Below are 24,881 nucleotides of genomic sequence, written 5' to 3'. Positions count from 1 at the left end.
TCATCATATTAAATTATTTAAATCTTATTTATTATATTTAATTTTTAAAAAATATTTCATATATTATTAGTTTTACAAATAATTTATATTAAGGTTAATTAATTTATTTTTTACTCTACTAGCAATGTATGGAATAATAATTCTTATTTTAATTACTTAAAAGTATTTAAAATTTATATTTGCATATAATTGTATTAAGTTATTTAAAGATCATATAACTTAATTAATATTTTACTTTTTACTATTATTTCTAAAAAAAACATTTTATCCTCGATTCGATGAAAAAAAGAGTTAAAAATTAACAATTCATACTTTTTCATAACTCTCTTTTAAACATACTTTTCAACCGCATGAAACATTGAATCATCTAAATTTGAATTGGCGTGTGCGACTTAATAGCTTTTAGCCTGTAAAGACCATATCAAGTTTTTGATCAAATGTTGACCAATTTGATTTAAATAAAAAGTTGAACGGTTTGTTTGCTAGGAAAAGGTCCAAAATGATAAATATCGTAAACGTTGAGGGTGAGAAATGCAGTTATGCCTTATTTATTTTCAGATAAATTACTGTTGTCCACTGGACGCTGGATTGGAGAGTTGAGGACCATCATTTCCCGATATTGTTTGAGAGGTCTATGGCGGGAACTATCCAATCCCTAATTTTGACGCCTCCGTCCATCGTCACCAGCCCGTTTCCTTGCCGGAAAACTTGCTGTCTCTTCAGCCGTTCCCTCAGAATCAATCCTCCTCGCCGTTCCATTTCAACACTTATCATTTCCTGTAAACCGTCCGATGAGGTTCCCTTAGAAATTAAGCTTCTAATTTCACTTTTTTTTGACGTTTAACCTTTTGCAGCTTACGAAGTTTGAATTGAATCGCAGATACATGGTTCAGATTTGGCTAATGGATTAAATTGGACAAAAACTTTAATGAATTTTGCCTCCAATAATTTTCTTCCCCTAGGTAATGAAATTTCTATTCATTGGCAATGATAGTGCTTTGATTTTTCTTTAAACTATCCTTGTAGTTTCAATTGTCATTTTTTTTATCTTGTATTTTTATTTTTTTATAAAGTTACGTCAAAATGATTCCTTTAGGTGAAGAACGCAATGGGGAGATTGTTGATTTTCTAATTTAAGTGTCTTATGGTGTGTTTATTTTGAATGGATTTTAGTTATCATGTTCTGTTAGTGTTTAGGACTGAATCCATTCTTCTCACTCTTTGAGAAAAATGAGAATGGGTCATTTGAAATGCATTTAGGGTTAACCCTAAATGATGAAACTTTTGAGTAGAAAACCTGAACTTATTTTAGGTGATTTTCAGTAGGACTTACTTTCTAAGAAGCACATCTCTGAATGCAAAAAGGGGAAAAAAAGATATTCTTTAAAGAGAAACATCAAGTATCCGAATAAAGCTCTGCTTTTGTGCTTCTATATTTCCTCTCAAAATAAAGCAGAACACGTTCTTCTTTGGTGGGACATTTAACTAAAATGAAACTAAAATACTTAGACTCATGAGGCAAAAATTATGCCAACAAAACTACATGCATCTGCATGTTACAATAGACCTTTTAAATTAGAAGAAAAAGGACTTGTTTTAGAAAGTGGTCTTGTCCTAAGTAACCCTTAATCAACTTCTAACTAGAAATGACAATGATTGTTTCCTAACCAACCTCTAGATAACTTGATGTGTCTCCACCATTATGGGTTTATTCACGAATGAAAAATAGAACACTTGATAGAAATGATGATTTGTACCAGTTCAGCTTTATTTGTTTGTTTGGGCCTCAAGACGCATTAGTTCGGTTAGGCTCATATATTTAGGATGACTAGGGGATTGAGCTAGTTAAGTAACTGGGTGACTGATGTGATGGTGGTGGGAACGTTCTCCAACGTTCTCTCTTTTCCTAGCTTTCAATTAGAATAGTACTTGGTATATATAGACTAGTAGCTTTTCTTTTTCGGCATTTGATAATTGGGTATTGTTGAAGATTTGTATTTGGGAAATTTAGTCCTTGAATAGGATTGTTTATTGCACTAAAGTGTTCACTTGTTGTTTTTTTTTTTTAATAATTCCTTTCCACTATTTTCCTTCCACTTCCTGTCATAACTCACACTTGGAAACGTGGATGGTTTAGATATAAAATTGAAAACACCACACTAGACAGTTGAGATGTAGATAATTTCCAAAGTTTCAAAGGTGAAACTCTCAACATTAAGGTTTTGCTTTGTATGGAGGATGGAAAAAAGTGAAGATGAAATGTTTTTCAATCTAATAGTTAACCTATAAGTAAGAAAGTATTTATGATTCTTAATTATTTGATTAATAAATTTTCCATCATCACTCTTTTCCATCATTCATTTCCAAGCAAAGTCTAAAAGAAAAACCCTCATGGTTTAAATTTCATTATAAAAAGTTTGAGTACAAATACCTGGGCCCTTTGGGTTTATATAGATCTCTAAAGGGTGAAAAGCAAAGGCCTCTAACTAAATTGAACTAAGGAAAATTCAAATATTTAATTCTTGAATTTAAACTATACTAAGTAAAATAAAAAATTCGAGGATTAAAAGGAATTCAGCCAAGGAATGTATCTTATTAATGTGGTCGAATTTTACAAGGTTTATCCTTATTTAAAATAGTAAAAATAAGAACCCCAACTGATTAATAAAGTCTTAGGGTGGGTTTGGATGGGCGGTAGGATGCGGTGCGTTTAGCTTACTTTTTGTCTCATGCTACAGTATCTAATCTCATTGCCACCACTATTTTTATACTAACCCTACGTAAATGCACCGTTCATCCGAACCCACCCTTAAACTCTTTAGATAAATCAGTTGCAATAGATAGATTTATCATTTTTTTTTCTTATTCTTAAGTTAGAAAAAGAAAATACAGATTGATATACATATGATATATATCCAAATCATTCCTATCTTCTATTAGGAATAGCGGATAATAAGAACTCTTAAACTAATCCTAATTTTAACCTTAAGACTTATGCCTCAATCTTCCATGTAGACAAGGCTTTCTTAATTTGCGTATAAATTATATATAAACCTTCAATGTGAACACAGAAATCGACTAAGGATAGAAACTCCCTAAGATAACACCTAAATCAATTATTAAATTACCATAATGCCATTAACAAAACCACATTATTGGCACGTGACATTTAATTACATAATGGACTTAAAACAATTAGAATTAAGACCTTTAAAATTGGCAATATAAGATCCAATTTGAAGACGCCTTGCTGCCCAATTTGGATAAGGGTTAATATGACTTTTAGTCCTTGAACTTGACAATTAGATCCACTTTGGTATTTGTATATATTTTTGGTCTACTTTAGCATTTAAACTTGACAACTAGGTCCATTTTGGTCCTTAAACTTGGCAAAAGTAAAAGTTCGATGATGTGGCATTCTAAGATCGTGCCACGTTTTCTAATTTTGATGGAATACAAGTTCAAGGATCAAAATTGGTCTAGTTGTCAAGTTCAGGCCCAAAAATGGACCAAAGAAAAGCATAGGTGCCAAAGTGGATCTAATTGCCAAGTTCATGCATATCATAACAAAATCATATCTAAGATTATGCATATCATAACACATGCATTGATTAGAAAGTTAGTCTTTGAAATAACATCAACCAAAAATGTTTAAGAACATTCATTTGAAATAAAAAGGCGTTTAGAGATCTAGATTGTTTAAGGCTTGGGTTGTTGGAGCTGTTTACTACTAAAGTGCTCTTATCTGTATTAAAGATCCAATTTTGGTAGTGATTCTATTGTCATTGTTTTTAATAAACTTATAACTGCTGAGCAAAAAAAAAAAAAAAAGAGCTCTTCTTGTCTAAAGGAGATGTTCTTTTGTTCAACTATTCCATTCTAGGATGGTGTGTCAGCACATGAGGATTGATGAAGAATCTTAGCACAAGAGTCAGATAGCTTTATTGCTTTGAAGAATTTGGACGAGCATACTATAATGAGTTTTTATCTTAGCATAAAAGGCATGGAACTGAGCAAAAAATGATTGATTTTTCATAAAACAATTATCATGTCATGCAAGAACAATCATTTGCAAACATAACAAAATATTTAATTTTAGGCTTATATATTACTGGACACGACCCCAAACATCCAAATATACCAACTCAAAGGTAGAATTAACTTGTTTATCAACTCTAAGTCTCAAGTAGCTTTGATGGTGCTTAGTAAAATGACATGTTTCATATTCCAAAGAAGACAAATCACGAAATTGTAGACATAGCTTTTTCAACAATGATAGAGAAGGATGTTCCTTTTGACAATGTGCTTCAACTTAAGAGGGAACACTAGAATAAGCAATGGATCGAGGAACCACATGTTAATAATATATAGACCATCAGATGTCTTTTACTAATAGTGTGTTTCATCACAAGACCTTGTGAATGACAATGATTAGAAAAAACGTGATGGAACAATTTAGGTGTAAGTTTGAGACATCAAAGTTAGGCAAATTTTATATTGTTGATAAGGTAAAAGACAAAGTTGTATTGATATTTTCAGAAACAATAGTATTATAGGTGGATCTATCAGTTATAGTCACAGGAGATGGTGAGTTATCTAATTAAAAGATGGAGAAAAGGTTGGGATTACTTGTTATATGATTTGTAGCATTAGCATCAATGACTCATTTGAACAAGGAAGAAATAGAATAAGTATTAGATTTACTTGAATTTGCAAAGGCGGTAAAATGTTTTATGATAATATAATTAGTGAAAAATAGGAAGCAACAAACTCGATACACACAAAGATAGAATATCGAGGAATCACCAACTTTTGAAACCAAGTTCAATAAATTAATACTTAATTTTAGGCAAAAGATTTGGTATAATTGAAATTATTTTTGAGTATTGAAGTTATGAACAGCAAGAAAGGTATTTCCTTCTCCAAAAGAAAATACACTTGATTTATTAGCTGAAAGTGGAAAGATAAGGTTTAAGCCATGCAGTGTGGCAATGGCATTTCAACCCTGAAGGCTTTCCGTAGCACTCAATTTTAGATGAAATATTTGGGGCTATTGAAGTGGTTTTTTTTTTTCAGTGAAGTTATGAGTAAGGTATTTTCTTATCTGAAAAAAATATCAATTTGATTTATTAGCTGAAACAAGAATGTTAGGGTCTAAGCTGTGTAGTGTGTCAATAGTTCCCAATTCACAACTTATTAAAAATGATATTGACTTAATTGAAGATCTTGAGAAGTTTAGGAGGCTAGTTAGGAAATTGAACTATCTTACAGTAACTTGTCTGAACATTGAATACTTTGTTGTTGTGAGTCAGTTTATGTCTTCTTCAACAGATAAACATTAGGTGGCTTTGGAACAAATTCTTTGGTTTTTTTAAGGCAACTCTAGGATATCGATCAGAATCGAAGACTAGCATATTGTCTTTATTGGAGGAAACATGATTTCATGGGAAAGCAAGAAACAAAATGTGGTATCTTGATTTAGTGCAGAATCAGAATGTAGGGCTATGCCACAACCTATGTGAGATTGTATGGGCATATCAATTATTAAGTGAAGTTGATTTTAAAAACTGCATTACTAGTAAAGTTTTGGTGTGACAATCAAGCTGTCTATATATCCTCTGATTCATTGTTTCACAAAATAATTGAGTATATTAAGGTTTACTGTTATTTTATTCATTAAAAAATTCAACAAAAATTCATCTCTATAAGCTATGTTATAACCAGAGATCACCTAGTAGATATTTAAAAAAAAAAAGGCTTTGAATGGAACTTAAATTGATTACATTTGTAGCAATTTGAGCATAATTAATATCTATGCTCTTGCTTTAGGGGTTGTGTTGTAAATAAGATATAAATTAGCTAAATTTTAGATATATTATTTAGATATTATTTTGTACAAATTTTTAGGGGTTTTATTTACTTTAAGTTCTTTCACTAAATTGACTTTTGTAACTTGTATAAATGGGATACCTATGATGTGAATAAACAGAAGTTCTCATATTTTTTTCTTTCTTCTCGATTTCTTCTTTCATTACAAAGATAATGTCCTAGGCTATTTAGATAAACTGGCCTTGATAAATTAGATTACAAGGATAAATAAAAGCTCTTAAAACTAATCCTAATTTAACCTTGGCACTTATCCTCCTGCTGGACTATAGATAAGACTTTCTTAATCGCCAAATAAACTACATATAAGCCTCCAATTTGAACACAAAAAAAGGCCAAGGATAATAACTCTCTAAGAATAATTATTAAATTATCAAAATGCCATTAATGAAATCACGTGATAAGCTCATGGCATTTAATTACATAATGGACTTAAAACAATTAAATTAAGACTAAAATTGACCCAAGATGAGAACATAGGCTGATCCAATTTTAAGAAGTCTTGTCGCCCTCCTTGGAGAAGTCCATGTTGCCCTTTTGTGTTTTTTTGGTTCTCTTGGAATTTTTTGTAAACATTTGTTAGACAAACTCTTAGTCAAGTGCTTAAATTCTCCAATGTCTTACCCATTATTTGACCCATCCTTGTCATTAGAGCTTGTGTCTCAAATGCTCAATATTAATTTATTTTTATTTGTATACAATAGTGCTTATTACAAGGATAAAAGTTGGGATGTTGTCATCTGTGATTGATTCAACAAAGGGCGAAAAAAAAAAGGAATGCTTGCTACATGAGATGCTCAATATATAGGCTAAAATAAAACTTAAAGAAATCCTCATGATTTAATTATGATGTCGTCAGTATTGATTATAGTAGGTGGATAAACATATGCACTTCTTGTTCCAGCTAATGAGTAGTGACATATCATTCATGTTATTGAAATTTGACTCTGAGGCAAAAAGGAAAATGTGAATATGTTAAAGTTTTTCTTTTCTTATAATCTAGAAAAATTTGCCTTGGCATCAAAATTTGTTTTTCTTATTCCTTTTTTTTTGTGAGATAATTATTTTTATTCTCTAAAATATGGACTTGGTTGTATCTGTGATGTTACAAGCAGCACTTACCAGTGGAGTAGCATTTGGACTTGTAAATCCTACCCTTGGTTGTCTTGCTGATAAATGTAATTTGTCAAAATTTAGCACTTTTGGGATATTTGTTGTCTCAGGTAAAAATTTAGCATTGTTCCTTTCTTCTCATGGTAATGATCTTGTTTTGTGATGCACATCTCTCATAAGCCACCAATGATCCAGGTTTGACTCTGCGTAGTGATGCAATTGGTGCTGCTGTGAAAGCATGGCCTGTAGGACTTTTTGGGCTAGTATGACCTCAAATTTCTTATGTGCCATTGTACATTTTGTAGGTTCATTTCTTATTTTGCATTTCGCCATTCTCTCTTTCATGCACATTAGATTTTTTTTCCCCTGTGCAATTATCTCTGCCAATAATACCGATCAAACAAAACATCTAATTTTATTTTGAGTTATTACATTATGTTTCGAGGAACTTTTGGAATCAAGGGACCAGTTTCCTTTGTTTCAAAGAGTGATAAAATGAAGGGGAGGAAGTCAGAAGGAAATTATATACTATAACAATTTAAAGCTGTTTTAGCTTGAGAAAAATTGCTTTAATTTAGAGCTTCCTCAAGACTCCAGGATTGGGCTAAAGAGTTGCACTTCTGTTTTGCTAGGGGTAATTGTTCATCAATTACAGAAGAGACACTAGGAACTTTTAGATGGCTGTTTTTTTCTTATCATTTATTACCTTGTTCTTTTCTTCTCCCAACATTTTATTTCAATGTTTGGCATTATGCAGCATTTGTAGCTAAACATGCAAGACCATTTTTTTTAATTTTTAATTTTATTTTTCAAAAAATAGGGCAAGATTAGTTGTTTAAATACTTATTGCGTTCTTTTATTGCAGTGCTCCATCCTATTTTTTACACCGTACTTTTCAAGGATAATATTGCTAATTCCGCTTCAACCTCAGGAGTTTGTTACAGGTTTGAATTTTGATAATAAAACTTCCTTCATGTTTTATTCTTTTCAAGGGTAATTTATTGCTTTCCTGATTTTATCATTTGAGAAAAATGAAGTTGTGAAAATTAATTACTTACCATATGTCTATTGTTTTTATCTACTAGCAAGTTTGCAAAAGACTTAATAGATAATATCTATTCATAAATTGTAGATAGCAAAATTATAAGGATTATGTAGATTATAGTGATTAGATTTTATTTAATTCTTTTCTTCTCTTTCCTTTTTTAGATCAACTCTAGTGTGTGTATGCATTCTTTGATGAATGAAGGTACAAGTTCACACAAATCTGTTTATCGAAACTTTCCTTCGATGTCACCTTGACATTCCTACCCAATCCAAGAGATTTGGTGTTTGATTAGAGGTGATTTTGAAGGCTGTTTGGTGTTTCTTTTTTTGTGGAAAATGGTATTGCTCCAACACTATTTTGGTGCTGGGTTTTTTGTTTCCTAGGTGTGGTATTGGGTATTATTCGATTATTGTTATTCTTTGATCTTTTGAGTATTTATTATTTTGGGCCTTTAATTTTTTTTGTGGGTGTCAAGTTTTTCATTACAATATATGTTGATTGATTCAAAAGTAGTGGAAAGTGTGTGAGAAAGTTTTTCATTTCCATATGACAAATGCAACAACTCTTTTTGCAATCTTGTGGGCGCTATATGCACCATGGCTCTGGTACCACTTTGGTGGGTGCAAAATGTGTGAGAAAGGTTTCTGAAGAGAGTTTTAAAGAAAAAGAATGAGAAGAGAGAAGTTAGTTTTGAAATCAATTCTTGTTATATTTTCCTATTGCATATTCACTTCTATATGCCATAACTAACTCGTGACTTAAAAACAACTTGACCCATAATACCATCAATTGGGCCAGATTGCCTACAACTAAACCTAGTCTAACTTTGGACTGTAACATCAACATTGAACTTGAATATGAAAACCTTAGCAAACCTATGACTTAGACACCAATAGGCTCTAAATCAGGGAATCTACAATCCAAATTGCTGTTCTTAACAACCTTCTAATTCTTTGTATGTAATTTGGATACCTAAAATCAATGATTATTATATCAAGGACAAGAAAGATATTTGAACTTGAACCTAAAGTAATCCACAAAGAGAGAAAGAAAGAAGGGTAGGACTTGGCAGGGAGGGAGGGAGGGAGGGAAGATATTGAGCTTAACAAGTAGCACTATGTTATATACTTATACCATATGGAAAAGAGCAATGGCAAATAGATCACGCCTTTCCTTTTTATTTCTAATCATAGGGTTTAACTAGTGATTTAGTTTAACCCAATAAAGGAAAGAAACAAATATCAGGTCTTAGGCTCTTTATGTCTGTGTGCTCTTCTTTGATTGTATAGTCATGGAAATAGGTGAGTTGTTCTAAGAAGGGCACAATCCAACAAAAGTGGTAAAAGAATATTTTGAATTCTTGTTAAATTATAAATGAATTTCCTTTTTCTTTTTTTCTTTTATTTTTCTCCTTTTAACTACAGGACTAGCAATATTTAGCTGTATGCCAACAACATTATCAAGCGCTGTTGCACTTACTCAGGCATGCAGATTTCTCTTTATTGACTAAACCAATTCCTTGATGTCTTTGGCTTTGTGTTTAAAGAAGGCCTTCATTTTTCATATGCAGCTTGCTGGGGGGAACTCAGCACTCGCTCTTGCAATGACGGTGCTATCTAATTTGCTAGGAATCTTGATTGTAAGTTGCACGCAAAAAAGGTGTATGGTTAAGATCCTAATGAAATCTAGCTTTGCTTGGATGTTTGATATAATCTTCCTCCCCTTCGAAATCTCGATGGACTTTTTGCCAATGATTGATTTGCTGATTGTTAGTGTTATCTATGTCTCTATGCTATTTTATTGTTCTCCTCTATTGATATCAATCATTATTGTCCAATGTGTTCTTTCTGTTCATAATTTGAATGTATTAATTACCCTGATATTATTATTTTTGTATTTATAAATCAATATTGATTGAGGAGAAATATTTTGGAAAAATCTAATGGCAAAGCAAATATATTTCTAGTGAATTTTGTAATGTTGTAGAAGCATTATTATCTACTGTCAATTAAACTTCTATAATGGGATAGTAAGCTTGTAGATGTCTTTCATATTAGAGCTGAACTATTGAGAAAAAAATATCAATAAGATCAGTATTGTCAAAGGTGCAAGACACACTTTAGGTGATGGAACCATTATATTGTTTGATATGTAAGATGCAAAAAACGTAATTGCTAATAAGATGCCGTACTTGCTTGATATGTATGTATGTATGTATGTATGTATGTATGTATGTATGTATGTATGATGCATGATGTTTTGGTTTATATCATTTTCAGATTCCATTTTCCATCTCAAAATTCATAGCTGTTGGAGTTGGCGTGTATGTTCCAACTGCACAACTACTTAAAAGTCTTGTTCTCACACTTTTGGTTCCTTTGATCTTGGGGAAGGTAATATTACTTGGAAAGAAGAAACTTCTTTTGGTACCACTACTTTAGAAAGAATGATTCTTGGGTTTTTAAACTTCAGCAGCATAAAAAATGGTTTAACCTCTAATACAAAAAAAATGTTGTTTATTCAAGAATGCAGAAGTTAACAGTATATTGATCCTCCAAATTGTATTAGAATAACCTGTCTTTAGGTTTTTATTGTTTTCTAACTGTAATGTTTGCTGCGTAATTACAGGTTTTACGAGAATCTTCTAGAGGTGAGCCTCTCTGTCATGGCTATTTTCCCCTTTTCCTTGTAAGCAGGTTTTGGATAACATTTATGTTGCATCCATGTTGATGTTAATGCAATAGATTTGATAGCTCTCTCATGTTATAATGTTTCAATTGCATGAAACAATAGATGGCTGATTGGAATATATAGCTAATAATGAGATTGTCTTTTTGTTAAGTTATTGATTATTGTTGGTACTTCTTAATACCTTCAGTTCTTGTACATGTCAATTTTGATATGCATCTTGTCAAAATGTAAAAATTGAAATGCAAAAGTTTAGGAGAAGGGAATTCCATCACTACTTTTAGAATCAATAAGACTAGTTCAGAGAAGGAAAAGAGGTTATCTTTCTTTAGGTTTCACATTTTTCCCTTCTGCATTCTTTTATTTTCTTCCAAATGTCAAAAGTAGTGTACTACTATGCACCAAGAACTATCGTTAACTTTGTTGTTGACAGCAAAGACTATCATGGAGTTCTTGTTTCACATACTGCGAGTGCTAGGATGTCCCTATCCATATTATTTACCAACTCATAGTCTCAAACATGATTAAATGTGTAATACAGGATTGGCAAACTTCGTTGACCATAATCGTAAACTTTTTTCGAAGATCAATGCTGTCTTCCTCAGCTTAGTAAGGCTTGAAATTTCATCCTTTGAGTTCTATTTTACATATAATGATTAAGTATCAAGTAATTTTGACTTTTATTGTGATGAAATAATTTCTTTGTTTTCTTTTGAATTCTATGTTGGCAGTTCAGAAGTTATGTTGCATATTCATTTTGTTCTCTATAATGAAATTTGGAACTTTAAATCTTTTAATTTATGATAATGACTAGCTTCAAAATATTCAAGTTTAGCAATTACACTAGACGTGTGTTTCTAGGCCCATTGATGGTTTTAGATAAAACTGCTTGTTTCTTTGTTATGGCCCTTACCTTGACTACTATTAATTGTCTATTAACGTAATTATAGCGATTTGAAAGAATCAATAAAGAGCAATTAGGGGCATAAGAGAGGATTAATTATAATTATTCATTTCCTTGTTTATAGAGTTTACCTTTGCATAAATACTTGTATAATTAAAAGCAGTATACACAACTTCCTTTTCATCTCTTCACTCTCTCCATCCTTTCTATCGTGACATTTGGGTATTACAACCACCTTGGGAGGAGTGCACCTCAATTTTTGGCCATCCATCCAAATCAGGTGACCAAACTCTCGATGAACGACTCATACGCGCCGCTGAAAATTTTCCACTCATCTTTCACACATTGACATGTGAGAGAGCATGGGGTTGTTTCATGATGCTAACATCTTACTTCTGTGTCGGTTTGCACTTCTGACCACACCTTAGCAAGGTAATCGGCCTTATCAACATTGTGAATTTGTAAAAGATTGATGGACTATTTGGAATTTTTATGTTCTGGCAAAGGGAATTTATTTCGTATCTATGAGGTATGCTAATCCTTTTATCGTATTGGAAAGAATATTAGATCCTCATGGCATATTTTCTGAACTTTAAGAAAACTTATGATGAGTTGAATATGCTTTTGCCATCTAGTATTGATATCAAAGTGCTGCAAATTCAGAGAGAAAATATCCTTGTCAAGAAAACTTATGATGAGTTGAGTGTGCATTTACCATTATCTTGAATTCTTTTTCCAATAGCTCCTTTAGACTATTCATATCCATGATATCATTACTTGTTAAGATTATATCATCTACAAACACAATAAGGACGGAAAATTCCTTTTTTTGTATGTTTGATGAATAAAGTATGATTTGCTAAACTTTGAAAATATCATTGTCTTTTCTCAACTTTGGCAAAATTATCAAACGAAGCTCAAGAAGATTGCTTGAGCCCATATAGATATCTTGTTAGTTTGCACAACTTGTTCTTAGTGGTCTGTGCTTCAAAGACCAATGGAATATTTATGTACACCCACTAGATCTCCATTAAAAAAAGTATTCTTAACACCTTGGGTCCTTGAACTGATAACCATCTTTCGACTAACCTAGCCTTTGTCCTTCGGGCCAACAATGGGTAGTACAGGAATATTCACTTGTCCATCAACTACGCTTTTCGGTTTGATCTTAGGCCCTGGCTCACCCTCTATGGATGAACCTTGCTGAGGAACCCTTGGGTTCTTGGGGTATTGGATTTTCGTTTTCGCTTCGTCTATTCCCGCTCATGCGGGTGCTTCCCCTTAAGGCGGAATGATCCCTTATCGATGCATTTTTACACCCCATAGCTTCGGCAGATCGCTTAGCCCCGTTCATCTTCGGCGTAAGAGTGTTCGATCAGTGAGCTAGTACGCACTCTTTCAAGGGTGGTTGCTTCTAGGCAACCCTCTTGGCTGCCTCTGCACTCCTGCCTCTTTTATCATTGAGCGGTTATTTAGGAGCCGATAAAGCTTATCCCCTATCGTTTCACTGGCTGACCTCGACCCCTGTTATTTTGAGGTTATATCTAGTATTTAGAGTTTGCCTCAATTTGGTACCGTTCACGCTGCCTGCACCGAAACAGTGCTTTACCCCTAGATGTCCAGTAAACTGTTGCGCCTCAACGCAGTTTGGGGAGAACCAGCTAACTTTGGGTTTGAGTGGCATTTCACCCTTAACCGCAACTCATCCGTTGGTTCTTCAATATCAGTCGGTTTGGACCTCTACTTAGTTTCACCTAAGCTTCATCCTGGTCATGGATAGATTACCCAGGTTCCAGTCCATAAGCAGTGACAATTGCCCTATGAAGACGCGCTTTCGTTACGGCTTCGGTGGGTTCCCTTAACCAAGCCACTGCCTATGAGTCGTTGGCTCATTCTTCAACAGGCATGCGGTTAGAGCCCTGGGCTCCTCCCACTGCTTGGGAGCTTATGGTTTCATGTTCTATTTCACTCCTCGACGGGGGTTCTTTCCACCCTCCCTCACGGTACTACTTTGCTATCGGTCGCTCAGGAGTATTTAGCCTTCCAAGGTGGTCCTTGTTGATTCACACAGGATTCCACATGCCCCATGCTACTCGGGTCAGAGTGTAAGCTAGTGATGCTTTCGGCTATTGGACTATCGCCATCTAGGATTCTGCACTTCACAGCTTCGCCTAGCAACATGACGCTTTTATTGCTCTCCCACAACCCCGTTTTCACGATTTAGGTTGCTCTTATTTCGCTCCTAGCTACTACGGGAATTGCTTTTGCTTTCTTTTCCTCCGGCTACTAATATGTTTCAGTTCGCCAGGTTGTCTCTTGTCTACCCATGGATTCAGTAGCAGTTCGAAAGGTTGATTTATTCGGGAATCTCCGGATCTTTGCTTATTTTCAATTCCCTGGAGCATTTTCTTTTCTCTTTTGTATTTTTCTCTTTTGTCCTCGTCTTTTTTCTCGACCTTTTATTCTGTATAATAAAAAAATTTTGGTTCTTTGTTTTTACATATTCAATTTCGAGCTATTCGTTTCAGCGGTCCAGAAATATCAAAAGAAAAAAAAAAGTGGTTTGTCTACTTTGTTCAAAAAAAAAAAGGGAAATGTACATTTGCTTGAAACAGCTCCCAAGTAATTGTTTTCCGTCTTTGGGCACACAGGGAACCTTTTATTATGTTGCACCAAAAATCTAATTGTTGCGAATAGTGTATCAAAGCCACTTCGTTTGTTTGATCAGTATCATTAGCATCCTTGGTATTAGTATAAGTATCGGCGTTTGCGTGGTTATTAGTAAAAATCACTACGGCTTGGATTTTCTTGAACGAATTTCATGCTTTGCTGTTACATTTTCCTCGTTTTCTCCCTCCTGTTCTAAATCGTCAATTAATTTGTATGACCATCGAGGAACTTTTTTACTTATTTCTTTTATTCCAATAGATTTTTTTTCTAATTGTTTGATTGTTGGGATTAGTTATAACTATATTGAATAAAAATTTCGAAAATTTGACTCTATCTTCGGAATCGATATTTCCTTGTTCATCTTGTTTTGTTCCAAAGTAAAAGATATCCACGGGGTGGTTCACCCTATTCAGACATTCACGACTGAGAAGTACTGGATTCTCTTTCGGATAGGTCCTGAAAGGAGAATGAAAAGTTGGAATGCCACCATGCATCTATTATTGAATTCACCCGGCCCGATAATACCCATTTTTGGAACGTCCAGTGCCAGTGTCACGGAACGGGTAAGTTGCCAATCCTTAAAATGGATTATGTAATGTACTTTATCCACTGTGTTATCGGGAGGGGTGCATTTTACCAGAGGTTTATATTGTATCAATCTACCATTGTGTGCGTGATTCTTGTTGAAATGTTGCCAAAGAAAGGAGGATTTTGATTGTATTGAGTTTTGCAATAGGAGCAAATGTTCCTTTTAGTCAATTCTATAAGACCGAGTGAATCCTTTTGCGACAAGTTTGACCTTGAACTTGTCCACACTTCCATATTTATATTTTATTGTTAATACCAGTTTACTTCTTATTGGATTCTTATTTGGTGGCAAATCCTTAATCTCATAGGTTTCATTCTTTTCTAAGGCTCTAATTTCTTTATTCACAACTTTTTTCCATTTTTGGTTCTTTTAAAGTTTCATGACATTGTTTGGAATTGTAATTCTATCAAAAGATTGTCACCTATGCTTGAAATTTTGATAATGACTCATATGAGATAAAGCTGGAGATTAAGTGTTGAGTACATGTTCTTACCCCTTTTCTAATAGCAATGGGACAATACAAATCATTGAAGGCTATCTAATTATTAGAATTAGAGCTTGTGTTACTTGGTATGTGTTTATTAGAATCTAAACTTAGATCAGACTCTTGATTTTGTTGAATTAGTGCTAGTTTCTTAATCTCCTTTTGTCTTTTTTTCCTCCTAGCATAAGCAATGAGATCTTTATTTGGTTCCAGTGTTTCTAGTGCAAAGGTTTGATATTCATGTCTTATTTCTGACTCAGGATTTTTTGTAGGATTAGAATTAGATAGATCTTGTTGGGAAGGTTGGAAATCTATGTGTGAACCTTTGAAATATGCATTGTTTATTGGTTCATTGTGACTCATTTGGTTATCCGAAAGTTGATATTCTAGTATCCCTTAGAATAGCAAATTTGGTTGGTTTAGTCTTCCTCGAAATAGCAGATTTTGGGTAATATGCCAAAGAATGTAGCATCCATTGTGTTATAATATTTGCATGTGGTAGGAGAATAGCACTTATATCCTTTTTATTTGAGAATACTTGACAAAAATACAGTTAATGGCTTTAGGATCTAGTTTACCTTGATGGTGGATATGAACAATATCAATACATCTTAATATCTTGAAAAGAATTATTGCTATAAATGATGTATTTCGGAAAGATTTGAGTAACAATTGACAAAGAGTTTGAAATTTTCGAGTCCTAGAGGGCATTTTGTTTATCAGATATTTGATTGTGAGAATGGCTTCCTTTTAGTAAATATTTGGTGTGTGAGATGAAACATGAGGGCCCTTGCGACCTCAGGTAAAGGCCTATTGTTTCTTTCAACAATGTCATTCTGCTGTGATGTGTCTACAAACGATCTTGGTGAACTATGCCTTGTTATGTAATCCCCTAGTTTTGATTTGTAAAACAAAATCTTGAGCAGTATTAGTTCTTTGCACTTATGTCATGGTTTGAAGTAGTGTTTGGATCATGGCGTTGAAGATTTTGAAAATTTTCCCCACTACATATTTTTCTTTCATTAGGAAAAGCCTAGTAAGTCTAGTGTATCATGCATAAAGGAAACAAACCAACAAGAGCCAATAATCGTTCTTATCCTAGTTGGTCCTTGCATATCACTATGGATTATTGAGAAAGGTTGAGATGACTTATATGAATGACCAGGATATATATTGTGTGTATGTTTGAAGAGTTGACAAATCTCACACTTAAATTTGATTGGTTAATTATTAAGAAACAAAGAAGGAAATAAGTTTTGAAGAGAAAAATTTTGTATATCTAAGTCCATAAAGCCATAACATGATATTGTCTTTGGAAGAAACATAATCGAAGTAATTTTGGGATTGACTCATAATTCAGTTGGGTTTGGCTAGCGTTATTCTATGGCTATCAAGAATCTAGAGAATAAAAAGACCTGAACATAATTCAACATTACCAATCGTCTTCCCCAAGTTCAAGTCTTGAAATTCACACGAATTTTGAGAAGAATTAGTAACACAATTTTGTTCTTTTGTAGGTTTGCTTATTGACTGAATATTACTGAACAAACTTTAGAGAGAAGATTGTTATTTTATTTTAATTAGGTTACAGATTTTTATAGGTAGAACTAAGTATAAATAAGGAATCAATCCCTAGAAATCAGTAATTTCCTAAGAATTAGAGATTAATATTAATTCTACTATACAAGGTAATTCCTAGGACTAAGGCAAGTATTCTGTCATTAATCTTAGGGATTCTAATACTCCCCCTCAAGCTGGAGTGTAGATATTTATCAAACCCAGCTTGTTAATGAGTTCCTTGAACATGTTCCTGTTCAAGCTTTTAGTTAGCATGTCTGCAACTTGTTGCCTGGTAGGTAGGTAGGTGATGCACACTTCTCCTGAGTCAATTTTTTCCTTGATGAAGTGGCGATCTATCTCTACATGTTTGGTGTGGTCGTGGTGAATAGGTTATGAGCTATACTGAAAGTTGCTTGGTTTTCACAATAAATCTTTATAGGTCTAGTGTAGAGCACTTTTAGTTCTCCCATTATTCGTTGTATTCGGATTCCTTCGCATATGCCATGGGATAGTGCTCGATACCCTGCCTCTGCGCTACTGCATGCTACAAAAGGCTGTTTTTTGCTTCTCCATGTCACAAGATTGCCCCACACATAGCTACAATAACTACTTGAACGTCTGTCATTGACAGACCCTGCCCAGTCTGCATCAATGTAAATTTCCACACTTCGGTTGGCAGTTTTCTTGAAGTGTAGGCCTTTACCAGGGGTCCTCTTTAGATATCTTAAAATTCTATAAATAGCTTCCAGGTGTTGTCTCTTGGAGCATGCATATATTGATTGATAACACTTACACCAAAGGCTATGTCTGGACGGGTGTGAGATAGGTAGATGAGTTTTCCTACTAGTCATTGATATCTCCCCCTGTCGACTTCTTCTCCATCTTTATTAGTTCCCAATTTAAGATTGAATTCCATTGGAGTTTCGGCTGGTTTAGACCCCAAAATCCCAACCTCAGATAATAGATCAAGGATATACTTTCTTTGAGAAATGGAAATCCCTGTTTTAGACCTTGCTACTTCTATTCCAAGGAAGTACTTAAGGTTCCCTAAGTCCTTAAGTTCGAATTTAGCACTAAGAAATTCTTTTAGACTTTCAATTTCGCTTGAATCATCCCCAATTAATATTATATCATCCACATAAACAATAAGGATGCAACATTTCCCACCTTTCGAATGCTTGTAAAACATGGTATGATCTTCCTGCCCCTAGGGGTAGCTCCTACTAATCAAGCCTTGGCAAATCAGCTGAACCACGCCCTTGGAGACTGTTTCAGCCCATATAAGGATTTCTTTAACTTGCATACTTGGCCCTTGCTTTCTTCAAACCCGAGTGGGAAATCCATGTACACTTCTTCATTTAACTCTCCATTGAGGAATGCATTTTTTACATCCAATTGAGTCAAAGACCAGTCCATGTTGACAACTAAGGATAGAAGAACTCGAATGGTGTTTAGTTTGGCAACCGGTGCGAACGTCTCGTCGTAGTATAGGCCATAGGTTTGGGTGAAACCCTTAGCAACGAGCCGAGTTTTGTGTCAATCACTGTTGCCATCAGGTTTAAACTTTGTGGTGAAGATCCATTTGCATCCTACAGTCTTCTTCCCATCAGGTAGATCCGAGACTTCCCAAGTTTCATTTGCCTTGAGAGCCCTCATTTCTTCCATCACAGCTTTCCTCTACTCAGCAGATTCAAGACTCTTCTATATTTTTTGGTGTTTCTACAGAATCAACATTAGATACAAAAGCTCTATAAGGCTTAGATAAGTTTCCACAAGACACAAATCAGGAAATAAGGTGTTGAGTGCAACTTCTTGTGCCCTTTTGAACAGCAATTGGAAGGTAGATGGATGGCGATAGAGTGAGACTTCTATTTTGGAACAGTCCTCGGTTGAGGATGAACTTGGCACTGCTGTCTCAGCTTCAGGAGGATGCTGTCGTTGAGGATAAACTCGTAGTTCTGGAGCTTGTTCTTGTTGCCTCTTTGGATCAGGTGGCTACCCTATTTCTATTTCTTGCTGCACAGGGGAACCACTGTCTAAATCTAGAACTATGATAACACCCTGATTTGTAGGCTTGGTAATAGTGGTAGGATCAAGAGGTATAATGAGGAGGGTGTTAAGAGTCTCATTTTCATTGAGAGTCTCCCCCTGAAGATGAGCTGTTGTAAAGTATGGTTCATTCTCAAAAAATGTGACATCCCGAGAGATAAACAGTCAACGAAAGGTAGGTGAATAACACTTATAGTCTTTTTGTGTTGGAGAATAGCCAATGAAAGCACAAGTATGGGCTCGAGGATCAAGTTTGGATTGATTTGGTTAGTGATTATGGACAAAAGCTGTGCAATCGAAGATTTTGGGTGGAAGATTGGGAACGCGAAATAAGGGAAAAGCCTTTTGAAGGATATTTATAGGTGTTTGGAAATTTAGAACCTTTGATGGTAGTCGGTTTATGAGATAGCAGGCTGTTAGTATAGCTTCTCCCCACAGTTATTTTGGGACCCCCATGGTGAACATTAGTGCACGAGCCACAGCAAGGAGATGACGATTTTTTCTCTCAAAAATCCCATTTTGTTGCAGGACAAGAACTTTGGTGTATGATGCCTTATTCAGCAAGATAAGGACTCAGGACAGAATTAAAATATTCCCTCCCATTGTCAGTACGGAGAGTATGTATGGTAGAGTTAAACTGGGTTCGAATCATTGAATGAAAGTTTTTTGGAAAACTTTAGGTGTTTCTGATTTTTCTTTGAGAAGGTAAATCCAACAAATCCTAGTGTGGTCATTAATGAAAGTTATGAACCACTTAGCCCTTGTAATATTTTTTACTCGGTTGGCTCCCTATAAGTCACTACAAATTAAAGAGAATGGTTAGGACTGGTTATAGGGTTTCAATGGGTATGGTACACGGGTGTGTTTGGATAATTGGCAGATTTCACATTTCAAGGAATCAACATTTTTATTTCTAAATAACAGTGGAAGGTGTTTCTTCAAGTACAAGAAGTTCGGATGTCCTAGTCTACGGTGCCATAACATAATTGTATCTTCCTTGGAGATAGATAGAGCCAACCCTTCTTGTCCACTGTCTTTATTCCAAATATAGAGACCATCATCAACTTTAGCAGTGCCAATCATTCTCCGCAATTTCTGTTCTTGTACCACACAACCAGTTGCAGAAAATTCAGCAAGGTCACTTTCATCCTTAGTTAGTTTACTGATTGAAAGTAAATTGCAGGATAGGTTTGGAATATGTAACACTTCATTAAGAGAAAATTTTTTTGTTACTTGTATTTTTCCAACACCAGCCACAGGTGAGTAAGAGCCATCAGCAATGTGGATTCGGGACTGATTATGACAGGGTGTATAGGTGTGAAACAAGGTGGAGTTACCTGTCATGTGATCGGAGGCACCTGAATCGAGTATCCAAGAAGATTGATTGTTAGGTTCAAAAGTACTGTTGAGGGTAATACCTTGAATGGCTAGGGATCCTTGAGCAGTGGTAGTGCCTAGTATCTTATGGAGAGCCTCAAGTTGATTTTTGGTTAGATGAACATCAATAGTTTCATTTGCAGCAGTGGAGGTGTTAGAAGATACTAGTGCAGCCTTATTGTCCTTCTGATTTTTTCCCGGATAGCCATGTAGTTTGAAGCATTTTTCCTTTGTATGTCTTACATGGTTATAGTGGTTGCACCATGGCCTGGTTGAGCCTGAATCATTCCCAGCATGTGGCTTTTGTGGTTGTGGGCCTCTGGAGATAAAGGTTGAGTTTTCAGTGGGACGGTGACCAGCAGTTGTCACAAGTTTAGATTCTTTTAATTCCCCCGACATGACAAGTTGACGCTTTTCTTCTCTTCTAACTTTTGCAAACGCTTCACCAATGGTTGGTAGAGAGGTTCTGCCCAGAATTCGACCACGGACCTCATCAAGTTCTCGGTTCAGTCTTGCCAGAAACTCATAGAGACGTTCCTTGTTGAGGTGAGCCATAAACTTGGTGTGTTCCTTGCCTTCTCCCCAGTCTGCCTCATAGTACATGTCCAGTTCCTGCCACAAAATTTTTAGGTTATTGTAGTACTGAGTTACTTCAAGTGTTCCTTGTCAGATATCTTTCAATTTCAGTTTGATCTCAAATACTTGGGAGGCATTTCCAAGATCCGAGTAATTTTCTTATCCCACATATCTTTTGCAGTTTTGAAGAAGAGGTAGGTGCGATTAATATGGCCTTCCATTGAATTGATTAACCAAGCTATTACAATCGAGTTGTTGAGTTCCCAGGTGCCATAAGTTGGGTCTGTTGTGGCTGGTCGTGGGAAGTCTCCATTAATATACCCTAGTTTTCCACGACCACAGATCACCATAATGACCAATTGGGACCACTGTAGGAAATTTTTCCCATCTAGCCAATGGTTAGTGATTATAAGAGAGGAATTAAGTTCCCCTTGAGGAGTTCCTTGATTGGTGTTTGGTATCATTTGTGAGGTTTCAATCTCAGATGTAGTTTCGATAGTGTCACTCATGGGAAGGAATAAAACAATAGAGAAGAGAGATTGAAGAGAGGGGATGTTTGGAACGAGAGATTAGAGAAGTTGGAAAAAATTCCAAAGGCTTCTGATACCATGAACAAACTTTAGAGAGAAGATTGTTATTTTATTTTAATTAGGTTACAGATTTTTATAGGTAGAACTAAATACAAATAAGGAATTAATCCCTAGAAATCAGTAATTTCCTAAGAATTAGAGATTAATATTAGATCCTACTATACAAGTTAATTCCTAGGACTAAGGCAAGTATTCTGTCCTTAATCTTAGGGATTCTAACAATTACAATCTAGATTTTGAACCAAAACAATCAAGTAAAGGGTTAGGTCCTTTGAAATTTTTACAGAACTGTTCCAACTAATTTTAGAGAGATCCATCGATTATCATTATTGTTTGATTCTCATATCATGGTTTTAAAGATTCAAATAAGGTTTCATCACTTTCTTATGATTTGTTGCTCCCATAGCCTCAATCCAAGTACTTAACTTCCTTTTCTTGACATTAAGGTTTTGCTTGGTAGGGTGGAAAGAAAATTGGAGGGATAGAAAAATAGAAAGATGAAAATATAGTTTTTCTTTCCATAGGTGTGCTTGGTGTGAAAGATGGAAAAATGGGAAGAAAGTAATTTTCTTTCCATCCATTACTTGGTAGAGTTGAAAAATGAAAAGAAAGAAAATAAAACATTTGAAAAATGCATACTTTTGAACTAATATACACATCTCTCTCATTTTTCTCTCCTCTTATCATTCCAATTTGGAAGGATTAGTTTTTATGCATTAGGATGGAAATTGATGAGCTCTCCTATTTTCTTGCCTCTCACTTTTCTTCTCAACCAAGCACACTCAAAATTTATTTATTTTTTTTCCATTTTTCCACTCTCTCCTCCCATCCCTCCACTTTTCCACCCAACCAAGCACACCCTAAAGGCGTACAAATCATTACCTTTATGAGCCATGGATGTGGTTCTGTATGCAAGGGAACGAGTAGGGGCTGAAAACTGAGCCTGACTGATTAATTTGTGGATATTTCCAACTGTTCTTTGCTAAATGCTGAGGACTCAGCTGTAGGAATGCTTCCTTCCAATGCCTTGTCACCTCTATTGTTGTTTCTTCGGAATAAGTGGGCGAAGTCCTCCTTTTGGTTGTCATAAGGACTTTACTGGAAAATAAAAGAATTTACGAGAAATCAGAGGTTTTTGGCTTCAGAGAAAGCACTGATACCATGAAGAAATAGATGAAAGGAAGGCTGACAAATAGAGGAAAGAAAAGTTGAGAATGAGACAGGATGTTATCTGCTTTTTATTTCCTAATTTCCTACATAAGCTGGGAACACAGCCTTATTTAGTAGATAGAGAGGGAGAGAAAATCTGGAAATAAGAATCATTAATTAGCCTAATTCTTTAATGTTCTGGAAATAAGAATCATTAATTATCCTAATTCTTTAATGTTCTCAATTGAAATAAGAAAAATATTTTCCTATTTAATTTCTGATTTTATGGGAGTTGGGAATTCCCTACTATTCATCATAAAAACAGATATAATTTGAAAGGCATTTTTGCATGTCGTTGTTTGGATGTGGGATTTATTGGATACTAAGCTATAATCTTATGCTAGCGTTATGATTCTAAAGTGCATGTGTATAGACTTTTCTCTTGTTACACGTGATGGGATAATATTATTATCAGACTTAAGGTCTGTTTTCATATTACGTCAAAGTAGAAACACAATGATGTTTTTCAAATTTTGGTTTTCATTTCCCTTAATTTAGAGGATTTTGCATAGAGGTGTCCTAAGGGCACTCTTTAAGGTTACTATATACGTAGTAGTATCTTCATCCAATATATTGGAAATGATGAATAAGCTTTCAACTACTGCAGTTAATGCAATTTTTGTATAATAAAAATAGTATATTAACTAACTTTAAAGAGTTCCCTGAGGGATCTTATTAACAAAACCCTAATTTGAAATCAAGTTCTCTTTTTATCAAAAGCTTAAGATTCATTGTTTCAATGGAAATGTGTCTGATTCTATATGTGACCCTTGTAGCAACAATGCAGCAACTTTGAATTGGTTAACTTATATTTCATAAATATGATGGTTGCCAGGTGCCATGGATGCAAGTGAGCAGGTCAAGGTCGCTTCTGATGATGGTTAAACCTGCAGCTTTTATTGTAGCTATTGGGATGGGAATGTGCGTTCAATCTTCCTTTCTTACTTCAATTTAATAGTGAAAGTAATATACAACAAAATTACTAAAACTGTCATGCATCAAAATAAGACTTTAAATCCCGGTGCAAAAGTAATTGGTCATAGACCTAATAGTATGGAAAGTAGCTCCACTTTTAACTGTCACTGCAGGGCCTTGTTCCAAACAGGGACCAGTCTATTGCATGTGAGCAAGGTGATGCTAGTCGGTTTTGAATTGTTTGCTTGCTATTGCCTCATTCTAAGTCTCAATTAAGTTGGTCCTTGGCCATTCACTAACAAGAACTGTCTTCATGTGGTTATGAATTACAAGCGATTTTAGTATTGACCTGGATCATACTGGTAGACAGATTGACCTGGGTTTACTAATTACACTATATCAAAACTGATATTCCAATCTCTTTCCAATTTGTTATAGCCAATCATACAAGTAATGCATATTTTATTTAGAGTTGTTTAGAAAGACCAAAAAAGATGTGATGGACTTATTATGCATAATTTCTGTATTGATTTATCTTATACGCTTCGCGGGGGTTGCATCTACTCAGGAATGGATTTTTGCAGGCTTTTACACCTCGGTCTATTAGCTTTCAATGCACTTGCTATAAGGAGCCTGTCAGCCATCTCTGGTGGTCATAAATCAATTTTTTCTAAGAAAGAAAATGCCCAGGCAGCTTTGCTTGTTGCAAGCCAGGTGGCTATCTTGAGCTAGCTATTGTTTTACACAGTTTTATCCTGTAAAACCTGATGCTATCATCTACTTGTTAAACTTTCTACAGCTCCCTTTATTCATTTGGCTGATTGTTTTTGTCTTGAAATGTACTATTCTTTGTAGAAAACTCTACCTGTAATGGTGGCTGTTGTGCAGCAGCTTGGTAGTGCATTCGGTGAATCTGGTTTGCTGGTTCTACCCTGTGTTGCTGCACATTTAATTCAGGTTATTATCAGTTATGTGTCAATTCTCTTGCTGTGACTGCCATATTTTTAACATTTAATTAATATTGTTTTGCAGATTGTCTTGGATTCCTTCCTGGCTAACTTCTGGCTTCGAAAAGAGCTCTCATCAAATACTGCCAAGGTAGCCTGAGTGGTAACACCCTTCTCGATCCTTGGTAGACACAATTTTATTATGCTGTCAAACAGATTAACCGTTGACAAATAATTTAATCATCTTGAATAATTTTAAAATCCTTTTATATGCTA

The 24,881-nt window shown here is 34.7% G+C and overlaps 1 protein-coding gene across 3 annotated transcripts; it reads left to right on the top strand.

Moving 5' to 3' along the window:
• Positions 1 to 362: 362 nt before the first annotated feature.
• LOC107887876 (probable sodium/metabolite cotransporter BASS4, chloroplastic) lies at positions 363 to 24,881 on the top strand. 3 transcript variants are annotated; one of them, XM_016812094.2, is made up of 14 exons: positions 363 to 796; positions 881 to 962; positions 7,002 to 7,109; positions 7,195 to 7,262; positions 7,865 to 7,943; positions 9,472 to 9,530; positions 9,618 to 9,686; positions 10,327 to 10,440; positions 10,676 to 10,697; positions 11,277 to 11,344; positions 23,579 to 23,664; positions 24,243 to 24,372; positions 24,514 to 24,615; positions 24,691 to 24,881. In XM_016812094.2, the coding sequence occupies exons 1-14, from the start codon at positions 635 to 637 to the stop codon at positions 24,763 to 24,765; spliced, it is 1,224 nt and encodes a 407-aa protein (XP_016667583.2). In that variant the 5' UTR covers positions 363 to 634; the 3' UTR covers positions 24,766 to 24,881. The 3 variants fall into 3 exon arrangements, with proteins under 3 accessions (XP_016667583.2, XP_040940210.1, XP_040940211.1); XM_041084276.1 differs by lacking the exon at positions 11,277 to 11,344 and having other exon boundaries at positions 492 to 796; positions 10,676 to 10,735; XM_041084277.1 differs by lacking the exons at positions 24,514 to 24,615; positions 24,691 to 24,881 and having other exon boundaries at positions 492 to 796; positions 24,227 to 24,372.

The sequence above is a fragment of the Gossypium hirsutum genome, chromosome A12 (genome assembly GCF_007990345.1).
Source record: "Gossypium hirsutum isolate 1008001.06 chromosome A12, Gossypium_hirsutum_v2.1, whole genome shotgun sequence".
Lineage (NCBI taxonomy): Eukaryota > Viridiplantae > Streptophyta > Magnoliopsida > Malvales > Malvaceae > Gossypium > Gossypium hirsutum.
This window is presented reverse-complemented; position numbering and strand designations above follow the sequence as displayed.

Coding starts and splice junctions, on each gene's coding strand:
- LOC107887876 (XM_016812094.2), top strand. CDS start 635: ATGGCGGGAACTATCCAATCCCTAATTTTGACGCCTCCGTCCATCGTC. Junction 7,110..7,194: donor TGGGATATTTGTTGTCTCAG/GTAAAAATTTAG, acceptor CCAATGATCCAG/GTTTGACTCTGCGTAGTGAT. Junction 10,698..11,276: donor TTTACGAGAATCTTCTAGAG/GTGAGCCTCTCT, acceptor TGTGTAATACAG/GATTGGCAAACTTCGTTGAC.